This window comes from Hippichthys cyanospilos, chromosome 4 (genome assembly GCF_059441005.1).
Source record: "Hippichthys cyanospilos isolate Australia breed blue-spotted pipefish chromosome 4, RoL_Hcya_1.0, whole genome shotgun sequence".
Classification (NCBI taxonomy): domain Eukaryota; kingdom Metazoa; phylum Chordata; class Actinopteri; order Syngnathiformes; family Syngnathidae; genus Hippichthys; species Hippichthys cyanospilos.
In genome coordinates this window covers 18,472,028-18,492,722 of record NC_142372.1, presented here as the reverse complement: position 1 = coordinate 18,492,722, position 20,695 = coordinate 18,472,028, and the positions used below count along the sequence as shown (strand labels likewise).

Below are 20,695 nucleotides of genomic sequence, written 5' to 3'. Positions count from 1 at the left end.
TACTGCAATAACAAATGATGCAGCTGAGATCTCTCATAATAGTAGATGTACAAAACATGGCGCTTCAAAAAAAGTTGTCGCCAAGCTCTTTCATAGTTGAACGTGAACAAAATATAAATAAATCATTAAACTAACATAAATGCAAATAGTTTTAATTCATTGTCAAGCGCACATGTCGTCCTATTAGCAATGGGAATTGAGCATACTAGTACACGGGCTCTAAGATGGCTATCAAGGATATCCGGCATTCTTGATGTCTGTGTTGCTTCACTAGTAGAACAACAATCTTAACAGCAAAGGCATTTATTGAGTCATACCTTTATTCGCTTTTCAGCTTCCAGTATTTTGGCATTGGCGGCTTCTTCCTTCTTTCTACGCTTGGCCTGTGAATAAAGATTCAAGACAAGAACAGACGTGTCAGCCTCAGATGCGCTTGGCTTTTGCAGGGCCTTCAGCACAATATCTGTGGTTTCCTGGTCCCAGCACACATTCCATGCCCTCGGAATGTCAAATTTGTAGAACACTGCCAATGAATTATGTATCTCTTTAACACGTAATTGTGAAAATGGTGAAGCCTCCTGTTAAGAGCGTCTTGTCAACCGTGTCAACTCAAAATTGATTTAGTCCTAAAACACTTTGAAGCTGCGGCATTATAATTGCGAGTGCCTGCCGTTGTGGGTCTGTGTAAGCATCTGTGTGTGTGGCACCTTTTTTTCTCTCGATTCGACCCACTTACGCTGAACTGTTACTGTTGTCTGATGGGGGGAAAAAAGACTTTTCTGTCCAATTTAAATAAGGTCTGAAGAGGCACCAACCGCCATTTTAATATTCAACAGCCGTCAACCAAGACCAATTTAGCATTAGTTCCATATGGAATTATGCCTAAGACGACGCAACGCCTCCAAAGCATGCCACTATTCAGTAATGAGCTTTAGGAAGATTAAAAACACTATACAGTAGTCAGAGGGGCTGCAGCTATCCAAGAACGTTCTGCTTAATCAGGTGCTGTTGGGTCAGATTCTGTACCTCCAAAATTTGCTGTGCCCTGAGTTCTTTCTCCATCCGAATCTGCTGGATACGCTTGATCTTTTCCTGTTGAGGGAGAAAAAAAAAGTTTATGACCTGTAGATGGGTCTCGTTTTCAATTCAGTCATGATTATCACACTCATAATTATCTGCTACATTAAAAGTATAAAACGCAAATCTTCTCATAATGTAATAGTCTTGATGTTGAAATGAATGAATAGAGCGTGTTCATGTACAAGTATTTTTACGTTGTATTACTGTTTCACTGTTCAAGATTTCTCCATGATCCTTTGACAAGTTGCGAATTTAAATTTGGGTGAATATACATTTCATTTCATTTCTTCTAGCTTTTCCCTATCAGCGGTTGCCACAGTGAATTATTTGTCTCCATCTAAACCAGTCTCCTGCATTAAGTTTCTCTCACACTAACCATGTCCTTTTTCACTTCATCTATAAAGTCTTTGTCTAGACCTCCGGCCTGGCAATTCCAAGTTCAGTATCCTTGTACCTTTATATTGAATATCTCTTCTCCGGACATGTCAGAACCATCTCAGTCTGGCCTCTGACTATTCTCCCCCAACCGTAAGTTTAACTTTAAGTGATGCACCTCTGATGTATTCATTCTTGACCTTATCAATCTTGATGACTCCCAAAGAGAACCTCAGCATCTTCATCTCTGCTACCTCCAGCTCTGCCTGTCTTTTCCCCAATAGCGGTTTCCTGTTTCCTTTCATTTTAGCTGAAAGTCTATCACACATTACACCTGACACCTTTCTCCATTCGTTGCAGCTTGGCTTCACTTGGGTCCCCCTCTCATTCATACACATATAGTCACGGCTAACCTCCATTCCTATCTTTTCCAGGGGCAACCACCACCACTCTACCTTCTGTCATCTACAAACAGTGTAAGACGCAAATTTAACCCGCAACTCTGTGTAAGCAAACATAGTACATGTACTTAAGAAGACATTATTTGGAAGTGTATTTTGGGTCACATTTTGGGAAACCATGCCACAGAATAACATTTTCTGTATATTTATAGCTGTTATAAGACTTAAACATGGGGAAAAAAATACTTGCATAAAATCACTTCCATACCTTTGTTCATCTGCGCAAAAAGGCAACAGTATGGTTAACGCTAACGAAAAGTGAAAGGCAAGACTATCAGCTAGAGCTGCTCATCTTTTCTTTTCATCTTTTCACGCCATTATTGTACAGTACAGTTACATACCTGCTGCTTGAGAATCTTGATTTGCTCTTTTTGCTTCCTTCTTTCCTCTGCCGCCATAATAGCTGCAAGAGTCAAGAGAGTTTATATGATTAACTACAAAATTGACCTACACAGCTGGAATCTCAGATGTATTCCAGTGACAGATTTAGTAGGCCCTAATTGCTCCTGATGGGCTAGTGTGGCATCTTTCATGCTGTCAGCCTCCGTTGTCGGTCAGTGTCTGAATCTGAATTAGGGATTGGCGATCAATGAAATTCCCTCCCATGAAACAATTCTTTCCTGTAATACATTTTACTACTGTATTACAAAATTATTCGTCCTCATGCAGATGTGCACTGACAAACGGAAACTGAAAACATATTTTTGCTGTACTTGTAATGCAGCTAACATTGGCGACAGAGTTGTGTATAAGAAGCATTGATACATATCCCAAACACTGGGATAAAAGCGCATCGGCACATGAGCAAATGTTCAGCCCATGACAGGAACTGTGTCGAAAAACAAATGTTCTTTTAGTTTTCCTGATGCTTAAAACGTCCATCCAATTTCTAAAGCCACTTATCCTCACAAGTGTTGCAGGCCTGCTGATGCCTAACCCTGCTGACTTTGGGCAGTAGGCGGGGACACCCTGAACAGGTTGCCAGCCAATTGCAGGGCACACAGTAACGAACAATCATTCACACACTCAATCACACCTAAGGGGATGCATGGGGAGTCACACGCCATTCGCTTTCATTGGTTTATAGCGCTTAGCGAATTTATTAGACTACCCAGTGTTAGGTTTGTGCTACAGCGGGCCCAAATTAAGAGCATTGCTAATTACCATCTGTTAATTGTCATTTTATCTTTCTGTAATGGTTAATAGACCAGTATGTACAAGCTCTTTAACCAAAAGGGATTTTAATGCTTAAATATAACTTATTCACAACTATTAACTTTAAGAAATATACATATAAAAAAAGTTATTTCTGAGTAAAATGTATATGACATTGATTTAGGAAAAATATAAGAAAACGTTTTAAAAAAATGTTATATCCTTAGCAGAGTGTATAATTGTTTGCTAGTGCAATCAGTAGCTAGCTGAAAGGTCTACATACTGGCATACATACTGGCATGCTCTTTGTGACGTTACACAATCTAAATCTAGCTGAAAGGTCTACATACTGGCATGCTCTTTGTGACGTTACACAATCTAAATAAACTATTGCTTCACTAGTAGTACTAGCAGTAGTACTAGTTGCATATTAGAGTCATCTACTGCAGTTTTACCTCACTTGTAACATTGTCCCATTGAACTAGTCATTCTACTAGTGCACTGACTCGGCTTATACAGTAAGTGAAGACAACAGTACTACTACAATGGACCTTAACTCAAACAGCTTTCACAACGTCAATTAAACATAAAACAAATAAAAATATGCTCCCACCTTGCTGTTTCCGAGCTTCTTTGGCGGCACGTGCCAGTGCCTGCTTTTCCAGTTTTCTCATCAGTTTCATCTGGGCTGCTTGTCGAGCTATTTCTGAACACCGGAAAGAAGAAAAATTGTCACTGTGATGAAAGGGATATGTCTGGTTATGTATAGGAGGATAAAGGTCAGATACGTAGGTACTGTACTTAAGCAGTGGGGAATATAAATATTTAGTAGTATTTTTACTCGCTATGTATACTTGAAAGAATACCTGTACCTTGTGCATTTTTTGTTGTCAAAATAACTTTATTACTTTTTTGCCGGTGTTCACGGATGACAACACAAAGTTAATAAAACATTTAAATGAAGAGAGATGCAAGGTCTTTTAGTTGAAATCCCGAATGAGAGTGCAGACTTATCAGGTGGGGGGAAAAAAAAAAGGAAAAACAGCCACATGATGGAATGTGAACAAGGGAGCGTTAACTCCAGTGACGCAACAGATTAGGCAAGGAGGAAATTCCCCATCCATGGCCTTACTGAGAATTTTTGTTATCTTCAAATACAAAAATGAATGAGTCATTTCAAATGGGTATTTGTGCTAGCTTCTGGTATTAAAAAAAAGTATCCGTCTTTGGGGGAGGGGGAATCATTTATTTTAGCTCTACGTTCGGGTGCAGCAATATTTAATATTTTGTGTGAAGTGAATGCTTGCCACATCCAAAAAAAGAAATTGTCTATGCACTGTGTTATTTCTTCTTCAAGATACAAATAGAGAATTTAATACCATTACAATAGCCAATACGTTTTTTTCATCTGTTTCTAAGATGATTATTTTCTAAACACAAGCCAAAAGATACTGAGACACATTCTCTCTACTGACCTTGAGCTTCTAATTTGCGCAGGAGTTTGACCTCACTGGGACTGGGCCCTTCTGGAACCAAGGGGTCACCCACATTTGGGGGCCGACCTTTCCGACGCCGGTTTGCTTTGGCACTGTCGCTCGCTACCTGTCGTTCCGAATTGGGGGGGCGACCCCGCCGGCCTTCCATTGCCAAAATGTGAGGAATTACTTCCTCTTCCTTTAACAGGTTCCACTGTAAACCCTAGAGGGCCGGAAAATACATGCAGACAATTGGGAGGGGGAAGTAGTGAACAACTTGTTAACATTTAACACTTGAGGAAAAGTTGAGTTAGGAATCCAAAATCACTAATACTGCTCTTGAGTTTGATTAGTTTCTCTCAATATATAATGAATGTTGTTGTTTAGGTTTTAGGTGGGTGTAGAAAACATATAACATGGCAACACAGGCCACCTGTGGAAGTAAGACCATCTGATTATTAACTAGGGTTCTGCATGATTCCTGTCCATGCCCTGACAGTTGCTAAGCCTGAACAGGGATCAAGGAGAGGGGGGAGAGAGAGAATAGAAAAGCTATTTGTGCATTTATTCCAATCATCGATGTATCGATGTCCAGCTTAAGGTCCGTGTACTACTATTGTTGTTCTCCTCACGGGCAAGACAATTCAGGGCACCAGTAAAATGAACAGCATCTGTTCAACGGTATTCGTAAGTCAGAGGCGTTTTACTTGTGAGCCGAATTGTCTTACCACTGAAGCCAAAGGGCATGTTGGTTCATTGACATTAAACTTGATATCAGGGATACCCAATAAATGCTCAAACGGCTTTCCATACAAGGGAGGGAGAGAGATGAAAGGCGTTCACCTGGGGTCCTTCTCTGGCTTCATAGAAGTCACCAACCCTGATCTTTGCACTGAAGCTAAAATTATCACGCGTGATGCCACTTATTCCATTTCTGGATAGATACTACAGAAGAGAACATAATAAATGGCGTTGGTTTAGAGCAGAAAAATGCGAAATTAGCGACAGTGAAAAGCAGCTGGGAGGCTACACTATAGACGGGTGGAAGTCTACAGTAAAAGTGCATCTGTGCTGGCCTTGCTAATCACGATAAAAGCCAGAGGACAATAATAAAAAAAAAAGAGCAAAAGCTCTTAAAGAAAAAAAAAAACAGCTGTGACCTTGGGGTGCACAATTCCGGCTCTTTTTTACTTATCTGCGGCCAGACTTTCTTTTTACTGCCAACTGACTGATGGATGAGCAGTGAGTGGGTACTACTGAGGAGCCATTTTTCTATTTGGACCACTGCACTAAAGGCAGTTTGACAATCACTGTTGAACCAAATAAACATTATCTGCAGCGCACTGTACAAATGAGGCCAAAGCTGTGCATCCCAACACTAACCATTAATCATTGCTTTGCGAAAGAAGAGGTGAGAAAAGTGGCACAAGAAGGAATGCTAAGAATAACATCTCTCACTATCAAGGTCACAGGAAGCAGAATGGATGTAGTGAGGGTATATGTAGCTGGAGCAAAGGTGTTAAAGATATCAACCATTGTGATGCGTACTGTTTTTTTTTTTTTCAAGCATACATAAATACCTTCATCACATCTGGGTATTGTCTCAGTTTCTTGCCACATGGTGCGTAGTAGGCAACCTCTCCCTGAGGCCGCCCTGCCATGTTTTTGATTCTTGTTTCTCTCCGCCACCTTAGTTTTTAACAGATAAAAAAAACCTCATTAATTAAAATAAAAAACGCCAGTGAGACGGTAACGCAATGGTACACATTTGAAGAGTCGTACCCCAACTCCAGAGGTGTCATCAAATCCTTCTCATCCATCACCCGCTTCCTCTTCCCTAAACCTGTGGGAAAATATTTGAGTTGAATTTTTACAGCAAAAATACTTAGGTACAAAATACTACATACTGTATACATAACATTAGGAAAGACGTGTTTCTGTACAAATTGTGCACAATGCTAAACAGTTGAAGCTGTAGTAAGAGTAATACTGAGAATCTGTGAATTTGGGGATTGTGATGAATAGTTCCAAAGATGTCTTGACCTCAATATTCTTCAGTGGGCTTTCACACCAGCTCGAGATGTGGAAAGATGATGTCAATATGTGAAATATGGATCATATGTCTCAAATTTTAAGATCATTATAATAAACAGAATGGGAATACTGAGATTTTGGAATTCGGAGAATGTTCATAAATTAGGGCTAAGGTATTCCCTTTTAACTGTTCTATTTAGCTGGAGTGAGTCAATATTTGAATCACTTCATAGCACTAACAAATATGTCCTATGATGTACTGAATGAACCCAATAACAATGCATTTAAAAAGCTTTTTCTCATTTCCTAACACACACTCAAAGTGGTCACAGGAACTGCATTATTCACATACTTACTCTTGTGGGACTAAACTACGTAAGTAGCCACAGATGCCCTGGAGCAGGCTGGCGGAGCCGTAGCTGCCAATGTACATCTACGGACCTTTCGAACATCACCAAACATTCACACCAGCCAGTGTGGGTGTTACTTGGGGCAAGGTGTGTGAAGTGTCTTTCCAAGGACACATGACTTGGGAGAAACAATGGAATCTAACAGCCTACTTCAATTCTGGACCTTCCTTAGCTCTTGAGCCACAGCTGCAACTTATCATTTAATGTCTCAATGGTTAATGGTTACAGTCACATCACGACATGTGGAAAGTGAAATTAAATGATTAAAACCAGAGAATTTTACATTGAAAATTCAAGAATGTTATGAATGAGCTGAACAGTAGCGTGCGAAAAATGGGGACATTTACGAATGTTTGTTATTTTCTTCGATGCGGATAAATATCTACGCACTGAAAGTGCCGTGCCAAAAGAAAATTTCAGAGGCATGCCGCGACACGACCTTGGCTCCTCGGTTACTGCATTCTTTCTACTTTTCTGAAGGTAACGATTCCTCTTCAACATATTGTGTTATATAGAGCACTGGCCACGCTTGAGTCACAATCTGCAGTTTTTCTTTGCGGTGTTGTATAAGGCTTTAATGATGATAAAGTGAACATCTGCTGCTTGCAACAAGTCAACAGGAGGTACCAAGCCAATCTTCATCCCTTTTTTCGTCTGCATCCAATATTTCATACATTACCTAATGGAGAGGCTAAGCTGTAGGAGGAGGAGCCAGGAGAGCTGTGATAGGCCAAGGCACTGGAGCTGGTGACAATAGCGGGCGTCTTGATGACCTGGAGATTGAGAGGGGAGCAGCTGGTGGCTGTGTGATTGGCTGAGGTGTTCAGTAGTTCTGGGCCTTTGGTTAGCCTGCAGGGAGTTGTTTCCATCTTTGACGAGCCGGATGACAGCGACTTGGACTCCTCCACTTTCTTTCCAGAGATGTCACTGTCAGAATTGCTGTCTGACTCTAGACATTAGAAAGCAGATTGCAAAGTCACAATGGAGTACAAAGAACTTGTGCTGAATTTTGAAATGTTTTGCAAATTTATAGGTTTTTACTGCATACACATTGGCAGCCCTGATTTTAATTATTCCTTGCTTACTAATGCAACACGCAATGAGATCCATTGGGTAAAATGCAGCCTATTTTAGAGAAAGCGGTAAGACGCAAAGGTCTCTAAGCTCTAGTAGAAGCCATTGATTTCATAGAGCAAAACGACAATCATTAAGTTTGTTAGCCCGTCTATGGAATTTCATGTCATGTGCTTATCATCACACTAACAGATTGTAAAAAAAAATATAGGGCTTAGTTTAACATTATTATAGTGCTTGATGTATGATTATGCAAGTTTCTCATTTTGTTTCCCCAAAGTATTGTTTTGACGTTTCCCATTTTGATATGCACTAAAATACATTGAAAAATGTGCTATAATTGTTCATTTGTAATGTCCATGAAATGAGGGAGGAGCATGGGGAAAACATGCATAGTCCACACAAGAAGGTCGAGGCCAGTTGGATTTGAACCCGGGAACTCGGAACTGTTTTGAGACAGACAGTGCTAACCAGTCTTCCACCTTGCCACCCTAATAGATATGCTTTGCCTATTCTATAATATATTTTTCTTTAGGTTAAAATGCTAGTCAAAACAAAAGTCATAAAGGTTTAACCACCAGTATTGTTACCATTTTAAATGTGCTTTCTTTAGGTTAAAATGCTAGTCAAAACAAAAGTCATAAATGTTTAACCACCAGTATTGTTACCATTTTAAATGTGCTTTTACTAGTACAGCGCTTCTCTTCCTTCAAGGTACTTATTTCAACACTTTGTCCTCATCCAGAAATTGATGAAACATCAACACTTGTACTTCACCAAGGTCACAGTGCTCAAGATCCAACTTGCAACCTTCCTGAGCAAGGGAAACAACCAATGTGCCATCTGAGCCACGTTATAAAGGTTCACACAAAAATGGTCTCAATTCTTCTTTTGGATAGAGGTGACCAGGGTAGATTGATCCATTACTCTGCAATAGCCATGTGAAGTTACTTGCAGGAACTGAGATCACACTGACATACAGTATTTCTCAAAGGTGGAAAAATGCATCATTTGTGAGAAGTAGACCACAAAAGAGCTGTAATCTTTATAGCGCCAAGGAAATGGGTACAGTGCCCTGAAATGACTGACTGCTCTATCATCAGGATTAACATTCAGTCCATGGCAAAACAGCCACAAAAAAAAGATGTAAACAACCTCAACTTAAGACATGAGCCAGTTATGTTTTTCTCTAGAGGGCCGTTTTGACTGGTAATTGTGTTTTGAAATATGTGACAATTATTTAGTCATACAATTGTGCAGATTTAAATTTCATCGACACACTAAACCCTGCCTGTTACACTTTTTATTCTTATCATTATTTGGAAGCTAGAAGAAGACATGGAAAAAGAGTGAAATGCCAATATGTTAAGTTGAACTACTGTTCAATCTGTTACCAAGGGAATTGGAGGGAAAAATGCTTATGATAACTTTAAAAGAGAAAGAACGTTACAAATATTTAATTGGCACAATTTAATTTTGTCCATCCATCCGTTTTCTATAGCCTCTTATCCTCACAAGGGTCACAGGCTTGCTGGTGCCTATCCCCAGCTGACTTTGGGCATTAGGTGGGGGACACCCTGAACTGGTTGCGAGCCAACTGCAGGGCACAAAGTCGAACAACCATTCACACGCCCAATCACACCTAAGGACAATTTAGTGTGTCCTATACACTTGCCATGCGTGTTTTTTGGAGTGTGGGAGGAAGCCAGGGTACCGCAAAGAACTTACGCAGGCTCCTGAAGAACATGCAAACTCCACACAGAAAGGATGGAGTGAGGAGGATTTGAACTCAGTTCCTGAACTGTGAGGCGTAAATAGCTAAACATGGCTCCACTGAGCCGTTCATCACACTAATAAAAAACAACTAACATTCAGTAAATGCCATACAAGTTTAAATTGTGACCCTGCCATACCATTATACAGTGAAAGTACATGTACTGCATTTCTATTGCTTTTGCAGTCAACGATGAAGACACAAGCATATCTTGCTATGATTTAAAAATGTAACCACATCATCAGCTTCTTCTCAGCACTTTTAGCAAAATATCTGCACAAAATAAGAAAATGTGGGCACAAAAATAGTTTCTTGGATTTTAACTTAGATAACCATGCAACCCTAAGAACATAATTCTAAATTGGGACGCTTGAATATCAAGATACCGCTGTTTCTGTGTACTCTGTGACAAATGGCAGTCTCTACTCCCTTCTCGGTTCAAATGAAACAGCTGCTGACGGACAATTGGAAATTGTGATTTATGCTGCGCATCCAGCAGTCCTGGCCAACATGCGATTGATAGTGCTGCATCAGATATAGAATACAACAGGCCATGCATGTTTTTAGTATGTGGGAGGTGGGAGCTGGAGTGCCCACGCGGGCTCAGGGAGAACATGCAAACTCCACATAAGAAGGCTGGAGTAAGGTGGATTTGAACTTGGGTCCATGAACTGTGAGGCAGACGTCTCACTGTGTATGTTATTGCATGGCCATTTTCACCACATATTAAAACTTTGTATGCAACAATGAATGTTTTCAAGAGCTACTTAAATAGAGATGAGTTGACATTAACAGATCATTAATACTATTTTTTTTTTTTTGGAGGGGGGCATTTCAGAAGAGGCATTTCATATCTTACTGCAATCCAATTGGAGCTTGAGCTTGGAAATTTGTTGGCTATAGAAAGACTGTACAATTAGCAATGGAAGAAAACAAGTGGTAAATTTCATAATTGAGGTGGTTTTAAACTTGCTACTAGCGCAAACCTGCTGTAACCTGTTGTAGAGTTACACCATTTCATTAATACAAATGAGAAAATCTAATGTTAATTCAAAACTATACAGTAACAATGGGGAGAAAAAAAACTTAACTGTAAAACTAATCCTGAAATGTAGATACTATGAAACAGAATTTCAGCAAACAAGCTCAAAGGGTAGTATAACTGAAAAAAAGGCCAGAGAATGAAATAGAATTGATACAAATACAAATAAGTTGAAAGGGTAGTACAGTAGAGGGCTGACATAACATACAAAGCCGTTGAATGTCATTTACTGGACAACATTAACAAAAAAAAAAAAATACTAACCAGACAAACTGTCATCAGACTCATCGTCCTCTTCCTCCTCCTCTTCCAGGTCATCCTCCTCATCATCATCGTCATCATCGCCCGAGTCGTCAGATTCCTTATTAGCGGGGAGGCCGGCCGCAGGGTTACAATTACCGGGGATCCCCACCCCAGGTATGCCAACACCAGGGATGCCGACTCCCGGGATCCCGATCCCCGATTCTCCTCCACGAAACAAATCAACTAAAGACTGTACCAAATGGTTCTGAGAGAATCCTTTCCAGTTAGGTAAAGGTCCCGTCTGTCCCGGTCCTTGCGCCAGGCCTGGCGTCTGCCCCTTCCCCTTTAGGGTCTTGCTCTTTCTGGATCCATAGCTCGTGGCATGAGGTGAGGTAGTAGGCGGCTGCGATGGAAGCCCAGCATGGGCGCTTGTTTGGGTCCTACTCGCCCCTGTGCTAAGATTGACAGGCATCGATCCGCCATCAGAGTCGCACTGAGGGGACTTGCCTTGAGAGGCAGAGTTTTTGCGAGGTTTTGTGATGAGGGCCAAAGGTGCGTCCTGAGTGGTGCTTTGGATGACTCCGTTGGGGTGATTAGGTTCGGGAAGCCCGAGCAGGGCGCTGGAGAGGAAGAGGTTGGAGTGATTGTTCTGGGGTGGAGGAGGCAAAGCGGGTGGAAACGGAGAAGACAGAGACTTCCCCTTGGGAGACTTGTTTGGCCCCTGCTTCCTTAGCTCAGCTGGGAACGTCTGCCCTTGGGATATGAGAGTCTGGGAAAAGGAGAAGAAGAGCGGAGAGAAAACATGAAGCGGCAGGGAGTTGAGGGGGGATGGCAAAAATGAGAGGCACAATGAAAGGTCAGAAGAAAAATTGGCAAAATGGAACAAAGTGCAGTTGCTTGAGCTGTCAGTTTGTATCACTGTTGTTTGAGCAGCTGATTAACCACAATGCAGACCATTGGTAAAGTTAAACTAAGGGTAAAAATACTAATACATAACCGCAGGCATGGTACTCACCGACTAGACACTATCGCTTTACAAATACAATTGTCTTCACAATTGACAAGCTCTGTGATAGTTTGATTTTATGCACAGACACCAGGTTTCCCTGAGTCTCTCTAAAAAAAAAAGGTTACATTTTAGCATTGCACTAAATGTGATATGAAGTGAAACAAATCAATTTCATAGACCGTGAAATACAGTAAAACTGCTGAGAGCCACAGGGGGAATTTAGGCCACTGTAAGCCTCTATGCTTGTAAAACATAAAAAAAGGGAAACGAACCACACACAATAAGATGATCTCATTTAGCCAATTGATTGTAATGCTGTCATTCAAATGGAATCTAAGGAACAAGAAAAACAATTATCTGAAAATAATTTGAAAGGCGAGTTCTATGACAATAAACTATCAACCAGAAGCACTGTTAAGTCTCTAAAAATAAATAATTTAAAACCTGTCACTTCATTCTTTGGTGTAGGGATTTTTGTTGTTTTGGTTTCATTAGAAATGTCACAGTAACCATTAATAGTGACATTACACTCAGAGCTGTGAAGTATGTCATCAGACATTTACTGGATATTTCATTGCATACAATCAGAAACTGGTTTTCAATGCTGCTAAACCTTGTTGATAAGCCTAACTTGTTTTGCCAATCTGACTGCTGAAGGTTATTAATAAATGCAATCATCTTGTAGTGACGATATAATATCATAGCTACACCTTTTTTATGCAGGATTTGAGAGAACAGATGTTTTGGCACAAAAATTGAAGGTTCTGAATTAACTGCAAATGGCAAATGTGAAGGTATGCACATAAGTGGTACGCAGGTAGACATGCACAACAGAAATCACAGCGTTAACGTCGTGTGCTTCACTGCATTTGCGTAGCCTCCATAACTTTCACACATGACAACGACCAAGCCTGAGCTTTTTTTCCCCCGAAAGAGCGGCTCCGTGGCTTGAAGTACACTTAAATGTGGTCCAAGATTTAGCGCTCATGTCTGAACCGGGACGTTTGATACAGGGCCGAACATGGGTCAAACATTTTCAGTCATCCTTTATTTGACAAGTACGAAAAGAGCATGTGAATGTAGCGCAAATTATGGAAAACAAGCTAATTGAGAAGCAACAGCTAATCGCCCTCTTGCTAAGTGTGAAACTAACTTCAGGAATAACGCAGTAGATTCCACGTACTGCTCTGCGGATTCCACATAATGTGCGACGCTGCACACCCACGCACACCCCTGCCCACTGCATGACATGGCCGCGCCAGAGTCCCTGGAAGGTCAAACTGCGCTTGCGGTTAGGAGGGTGAGGGTCATTTACATTTTCACTCTACAGTGACGCACACTTTTCCGTTGACTTCCTTGGACTAATTAAACCAAGTCTTGAGCGAACCGAGCAAACCATAACTGATGGACTTATGAAACCTTTCGAGGATGCAGGTTTGAATAATGCAAAGTTAATATGTGCATAGACAGTGCGCTTAATGTGGGAGCGACAATTAGAATGGTATTTTTTCCTCAAGGGTGAGTACCAAACATTACGTCCTGGTACTCATGTGAGTAACCCACAAAAAAAATGATGTGCACCCCTGCATATGTGTTACACGTCATCACTTTTTTGGTTAATTACATTTTGTTTAATACTCTCTTGTACTATGCGCTGTTTATAGTGTATGTCATTTGTGACAGTAATAAGTTGTTGAGATTTACAATTATTGTAGCATTAACGCTAATTGCTTTCGGGTCAAGAATTTCAAGAAATGAAATGTTTCATGTGTCCGTTTACAGGAGACTTCTTATGGGAGTTGACAAATAAACGCCTGAAGGAATGATTTGTTTTACTTGGAGGACTGTGTGAATGCAATAAATTTCTGTGTATATACAGAGTGTATAGTATACCACTTAGATTTTTATATTTTTAAATGTGTTGAAATTGTTAAATATGTTTAATTCACTTTGAATGTATTACATGTGTATGCAAGGGGTAGATCGAAAAAAAAAAGAATAGTCTCCTCACAAATGGGTTTGGACAATCAACAAAATCCAAATAACTCATCTTAGTCAGCTTGACGTGGTCATTCAATCGAGTTAGTGGGCTTACCTGTTTAAGTCTAAACTCATTGATCTGTGCAAGTGAGTCTTCTAGCAGTTTCCTCCTGTTGTTGGCTTTGGCACTGCCCGCAGCAGGGTGCTGAGGCGGCTTCAGCGAGGACTTGTGGGGGCTCGTTCCAGAAGAGGTCAAAGTGAAATCCTTGGGGGAGGTAGAGAGAGGAAAGGCCGAGCGTGGGGGTGAGGGCACTGAAACAGGCTTGGGGGACGAAGAAAGGGAGAGGGGCAGGTGCTGAGGGGAGGAAGAGGAGGAGGGCAGTAGCTTGGGATGTTTGGGAGACGTAGAGCTGGTGAGTGTATTTGGAGAGCGGGTAAGGGCGATGGGGGAGGAAGACGGCGAGGAACCCTTGTGGGGCTGGCTGAGGAGTGCCAGGGACTTTGAGTTGGCGGCCAGACCTGTAGACTGGATAACGCTGAAGTGTGGTTCTGGTCTGGTTCTGGAAGTGTGTATAGCTAGTGGTGAGGTTTGGGGTAGGACAGGGGGAGACACAGAGTGGGCAATTGGAATGAGGGTCGGGGGATTGGAGGGGACTGTTTGGATGTGGTTGTCGTCTGCTGTGTGGTCCCCAGGGTCTGTCTTTCCAGTGATTGGTATCAGAACCTGGGAAGGAAACCGGCATGTAAAAAGCCGTCAGGAGTTTTGAACTATTCTAGCTGTTTTCATTTATTCTCTTTTTTTGGTTCAATCAGATGTCAAACTTTGTTCTGCCATGTTAGTAATCTGCCCAGGTGGTTTCGAATCAGTAGAAACAGCTGTAACTTAAAACTGCACAAGCGATGGGACTTTCTTTTCCCAATCAAATTTTACATTTTGACTGGACGCAAACCTGATTCAGTCGAATTTGACTTGATATGCACTTTTGTAATAATGTCTTTGTACAAATTTGTTTCTATTGCAATTTTTTAATTGCACCATGATATTGTTGGATTAATAAGAGTAAGAACTTTCATATAGGACTATTTAGTGGAAAAGTATGAAAGCAAAGGTGCCAAATGTATAGCCACTACAGAAGTTTACCTACCTTTGATTTCTTCTTTTTCTGTCTCTCAGAGTCTGACAATTCACTTGGTTTGTCTTCCTCCTCATCCTCGTCTTCATCTTCATCCTCTTCATCATCCTCCGCGAGGTCCTCCAAATCACTGCTGAGAGACCCGTCGCTTGAGCTGTCTGAAGATGTGCCTGTTTCACTGTTACTTACTCCAGGAGCCTCTGCTCCCTTCTTCCGTTGCTTCTGAGTTGAGAAAAGGACAAAATAATTATCAGTACAAACATGATCACATTATAACATGCAGACTTAATAGTAGTTTGTTTTTGAAACTGGAAAAGGACAAAATAATTATCAGTACAAACATGATCACATTATAACATGCAGAATTAATAGTAGTAGTTTGTTTTTGAAACTGGAAATCAGTTTATTTTTTTTTAACTGTTAATCAGAAGAAGCTACAACTTACCCTTTCCTTCATTTTCGGGGCAGGTTTTTCCACTATCTTAGCTGGGCTATTCTGACAGGGACTATTGGAGGGCTCCGCTTTTTTGGCTAGATTGGCCGAAGACTGCACAGGGGTTGTTGGACTTACACCAAAGCTCCCAGGCTGCGTTGTGGGTGGACAGGCACTGCTGCCATTTACTGCACCATTCATTCCTTCAAACATAAAGGAGAATATCTGTTTCAACAAGTAAGTGTTCAGAGAATGTGGATACAGTTTCATGAAATATCTGAAACTAAGTACAGAATGGGCTGAGGCAAATATTGATTTGAGCATCTAACTCATCAAACTTGCTGCCTACAAAATATACAAGGCCAATACTCTGGCATGATAAAAGACACTGAAACTGATAGGACGCAAGTAAAGATTGCAGGATAAAAAAATGAAAAATGTGTGGGGATGTCTGCAGAACAATGATTTTGTCTCAAATAAGGGAAAACTAATCAAAACACAGGTGTATTATTGCAAAACTGGGTATGACACAAACCCTACAGGCAAATGGTACTGCTGTGCATACAATTCTGATTAAGTCTTTTGGAAGAGAAAAACATCTCTGCATTTATGCAAAAAGTTTCAATGGCTGTGGAGCATGACTTTATCCCCTCTCCTGTGTAGTGACCTGAGCAATTATTAAACGAGTATCGTTCAGATAGTCATCCTAGTAGTGTGTGGAATTGTCTTAATAGTGAAAGCAATTGTCTTAATAGTGAAAGTAAAGACAAAGAGCATGTGAATACAATTACTTTAAACTGGGTAACAAGGGTAAATTAGAAATGCTTAAACGGCTTTCAATAGGTTTTATGATAGAGAAATGTTGACGTTCGGAGTAAATTCCCTCATTTTTCATTATTTTATGGGGCATAGTATATATAAAGTGTATAGTATACCACGTACATTTTTATATTTTTAAATGTGTTGAAATTGTTAAATATGTTTAATTTACTTTGAATTTATTAAATGTATATGGAAGGGGTAGATCTAAATGGAAAAAAAATAGGTGATAGAGTCCCGGAATGTTATTATGTTTGATCACTGCAAATTGAGTTAATTCTTACAAATGTTTCTTACAATGGATATGTAATATATGTAAAACATGTTCTGGAACATTATCTTAAAAGATGTACCTTTAGGTGGCTCTTGGCTATTTTTGCTGGGCATCCTAATCTGAACAGGACTGGTGCTATGGTTCGGCTGAATATGGGGGGTGAAGAATGGAGGGAAACCTATGAAAGAAGGAAGAAAGGCGGCGGCTCCTCGCCCGTGGGCTTCAGCAGCTCGCCACCACTCTGTCAAAAAGAATCAACACTGTTTTACACAATTCAAGGGACAAAAATCAGTTGTAATGTTCCAGTGTTTTCGTAGCGCCCCCATCTTACCAGACAAGGCCCCGAGCTGGGGGTGGGCAGCCAGAGCAGCTGACATACCGAGGGAGCCAAGGCCTCCAAACTCCGGTCTGCTCATTCCAGCAGTGTAGAGGGCCCCAAAGGCTGGGTGGTTCACCAGAGGAAAGGCACTTGACAATGTGGAGCCAATGAAGGGCTGCTCTCCTGCTGCTCCAAACAGACGGCCTGAGGCAAATCAAACAAAGTGGAAGCTGAGCTATATCAACGTGATAATCAGAGAATCAAGTAATGACCACAATCGACTTTTATGAGTATAAACAAAATTCTAAATCATAGCTATAGAATTTGAGGAATGTCAGAAGACGTGAATGCAACCAGATATTTTCTGTGCGGGTGAGGAGAAAAGGATGTGTGTATCCATTTCCTATCTTTTTGGTATTCAATTTCACCACACAGAAGAATACTTCATCAACATCATCGTTGCCGAGACTTTTCCTGAGCACAATCATTTCCGACAGGGGCGGCTGCCACGTATTACCTCCTCCCAGAGTCAGATGCAATTTGGTGTGAGCATATTTCATGCAAATTCAATTTCTGCTCTAGAAAAGGAGAGCACGCCTGCATGATGCCTCTGCATAAGCAAGTAATACACATGCAAGGAAAGTGATGACTGAAGGAAAAGGACTGTGTTGTGCAAAGCGCAGATGAATATGTCCAACTACTACGCATATGCACACACTAAGGACATGAAAATCCCTTGCCGAGAACAGTTTTTTTTTTCTTAATTAATGTATCTGGGAGTATTTATAGTACAATGTAGGGCTCTCCTTTGAAATAGGATTTTTAATGTTTTGTTATTTATTTTTTAACCAGTAAGACGGAGAAATTTAAAAACAGAATTGCGTGATCATATCCGAGAAATGTATGGAAAACTGTTTACACCTGGTATGGGCAAGTATTTAAACCCATTTAAATGTTTCACTCGTTGCGTCAAGCCTTTTGCCAAAATCAAAGTTGGTTTTATTTCTCATTAATGTAAACGCAGCACCCCTTCTTGATGACCAGACTGTTCCTAGACCTGGCCACCCAGCCAAACTGAGCGATTGTGGGAAAAAAAAGCCTTGGAGAGAAATGTAAAAAAAAATTTAAAGATCACTGCAGCTGAGCTCTATAAATGCAGTAGGGAGATTCCACAATGTCAGAGTTCCACAAAGTCTATTATAAGTGCACCCCTCCACAAGTCGGGGCTTTATGGCAAAGTGGCCCGACGGTAGCCACTCCTCAGTAAAAGACACAAACGCCTGAATAGAGTTTGCCGAAAAACAAAGGAAGAACTCCCGACTTTGAGAAATAAGATTCTCTGGTCTGGCAAGAACGATACTGAACTTTTTGGCGTTAATTCAAAGAGGTATGTGCCAAGAAACCACAGGCACTACTACAATTCTTAAAGTGAAGCATGGCAGAGACAGGAGGACTGGCTGCATATATAACTGCGGCCAAGTACAGAGACATCCTGGAACAAAACCTGTTCCAGAGTACTCAGGACCTCAGACTGGGCCAAACATTCACCTTTCAGGATAATGGCCCTAAGAGCACAGCTAAAATAACAAAGGAGTGGCCTCAGGAAAAACTCTGCAACCATTCTTGACTGGCCTGTCCAGAGCCCTGACCAAAACCCAATTGAGCATCTCTGGAGCGACCTATAAATGGCTGTCTACCAATGTTCACCATCTAACCTGATGTAACTGGAGGGGATCTGGAGGAGAACAATGGCATTAAATCTCCAAATCCAGGTGTGAAAAATCTGTTGCATCACCCTCATGAAGATTCATGGCTGTATGAGCTCAAAAGAGTATTTCTACTCAATAGTGACATTTGATTCGAGGAAATGGACGCAACAAATGAAACCTTTAAAGTGACACCGTAAGATTTAGACCGTTTTTCATCAGAAATTAATACATGAACAAATAAATGTGTTCTTAACGACCAACAGTATGTTTTAAATATAATCGTAGGTCTAGTTATCATTCATTTATATTACATTGGGGGCGTGGTACTCCTCCAGATGTCACCATGCCAGTTAAAGCTACGGGCAGCAGGAGGAGTGTGTTTATCTGCAGATACCGTAATGCCCCTAAAGCTCCCACAGGCGCATGCGAAAAAATTACAATTACTGAACTCCCTTTAAAGAGTACTTTCTGTACCCAATGTATTTGGTACCCTTCTTAAGGTCTCTGTACTCATGGGATTTTGCCCTCACTAATAAGTTGTAGTACTAATACAGTGGACCCCTGGGATACGGCATCCTGGGCTTACGTTTTTTTCACATTACGATATGGAAAACTATCCCAACCGCGGAACGGATTAATCTCGTAAACCGGGCGCCCACTGTACTAGTCTATTTAGTAGATAATTGATATACAGTAATGCTAACCCTTCATGAATGTAACTAGTTATAAGGACAATAAATTATTGAGCTACATTTTTACCATATTTTCCAAATACAGTATATTCAAAAGTTCAGACTTTAACAGGGTGGTTTCCACTCGTCATCAGTAGAGAATATTTTATTTGAATATTTGACTAAAAACGTAATTATTACGGTAGGCCCAAATTTTTATATATATATATATATATATATATATATATATATATATATATATATATATATATATATATATATATATATATATATATATATATATATAAACATAGTTAATATTTATTTTTACAATATGTAATAAAAACACAGCATTCTGTTTAATATCATTGGCTCAGCTTAAAAAAAAAACACTTGACTGAATGACAAAACGGGTGAACCGTGAATGATAGTTATGAATGCCCAGCGTGAATGTGATGGATTGAATTGAGTCACCACATGCTGATGAATACCATAATTGGTGACCCCATTTGTAATAAAACAAACACTTACATTAACAAAAAATATGTTTTTACGACGTTATAAAAGGGGAACTCTGCTAGAACTGACAACCCCTCACCCCAAGTCCATTAAGGACATTTTAAAAACTGCCTCTTAGTTAAGGTAAGAGTAGTAATAATTTGCTCATGTAAAATGTAAAATTCATTGTAGAATTTGGATACAACATTAGGAGTATTAAAAAGTCATTAAAATACATGATAAAAAAAATGCCTATGATGCCATTACTTAATGAAACTTACATCATGATGTTACTACCATCACTAGTTCTCATGCTAGTATAAACAGTCATTCAACTAATGCGCTGAGATGCACTTTTAGTTAGAATTGAGTACATAAAGTTGGATATCAAGGATAAAATATGAATGCTCCAACAGCTTTCCACTGTAATTCTTAAGCAACAATCATTACCGACGTATGAGTGTGTCACCCTTTTGAGTTGTCTTCAAGGCCCTTCTTGAGCTCAAAGACAGAACCTGGCTGGTGAACGTCATTACAATATGCTGAATATGTAACGTGAGCCTTGGCGGCACCGGTTACAGTGTGCAAAGACAAACGAATGCAATGCGAACCCCGGAAAAGGCCAGCATACAACGTATTGGCTTACGCCTGTTGTGCTCAGCCCTCCACATCAACAACCTTCACACCCACACCAGGCTCAGCCCTTCCCTTCCCTAGCAGCACAAAG

The 20,695-nt window shown here is 40.5% G+C and overlaps 1 protein-coding gene across 7 annotated transcripts in view; it reads right to left on the bottom strand.

Annotated features, from left to right (window-relative positions):
- baz2ba (bromodomain adjacent to zinc finger domain, 2Ba) overlaps positions 1-20,695 on the bottom strand; it is a 94,883-nt gene that overhangs the window by 18,635 nt on the left and 55,553 nt on the right. For 5 of the 7 annotated variants that reach the window (XM_088413003.1, XM_088413000.1, XM_088413004.1 and 2 more), the window contains exons 4-18: positions 17,103-17,294; positions 16,851-17,012; positions 15,691-15,881; positions 15,258-15,467; positions 14,228-14,836; positions 11,145-11,892; positions 7,670-7,939; positions 6,329-6,389; positions 6,127-6,235; positions 5,390-5,491; positions 4,547-4,769; positions 3,685-3,777; positions 2,258-2,319; positions 1,027-1,092; positions 318-383 (exon numbers count right to left, since the gene is read on the bottom strand). In XM_088413003.1, the coding sequence (XP_088269129.1) occupies positions 318-383; positions 1,027-1,092; positions 2,258-2,319; positions 3,685-3,777; positions 4,547-4,769; positions 5,390-5,491; positions 6,127-6,235; positions 6,329-6,389; positions 7,670-7,939; positions 11,145-11,892; positions 14,228-14,836; positions 15,258-15,467; positions 15,691-15,881; positions 16,851-17,012; positions 17,103-17,294 (3,164 nt within the window). The remainder of the gene's footprint in view (positions 1-317; positions 384-1,026; positions 1,093-2,257; positions 2,320-3,684; positions 3,778-4,546; positions 4,770-5,389; positions 5,492-6,126; positions 6,236-6,328; positions 6,390-7,669; positions 7,940-11,144; positions 11,893-14,227; positions 14,837-15,257; positions 15,468-15,690; positions 15,882-16,850; positions 17,013-17,102; positions 17,295-20,695) is intronic. The other 2 variants (XM_088413005.1, XM_088413001.1) reach the window with 1 other exon arrangement.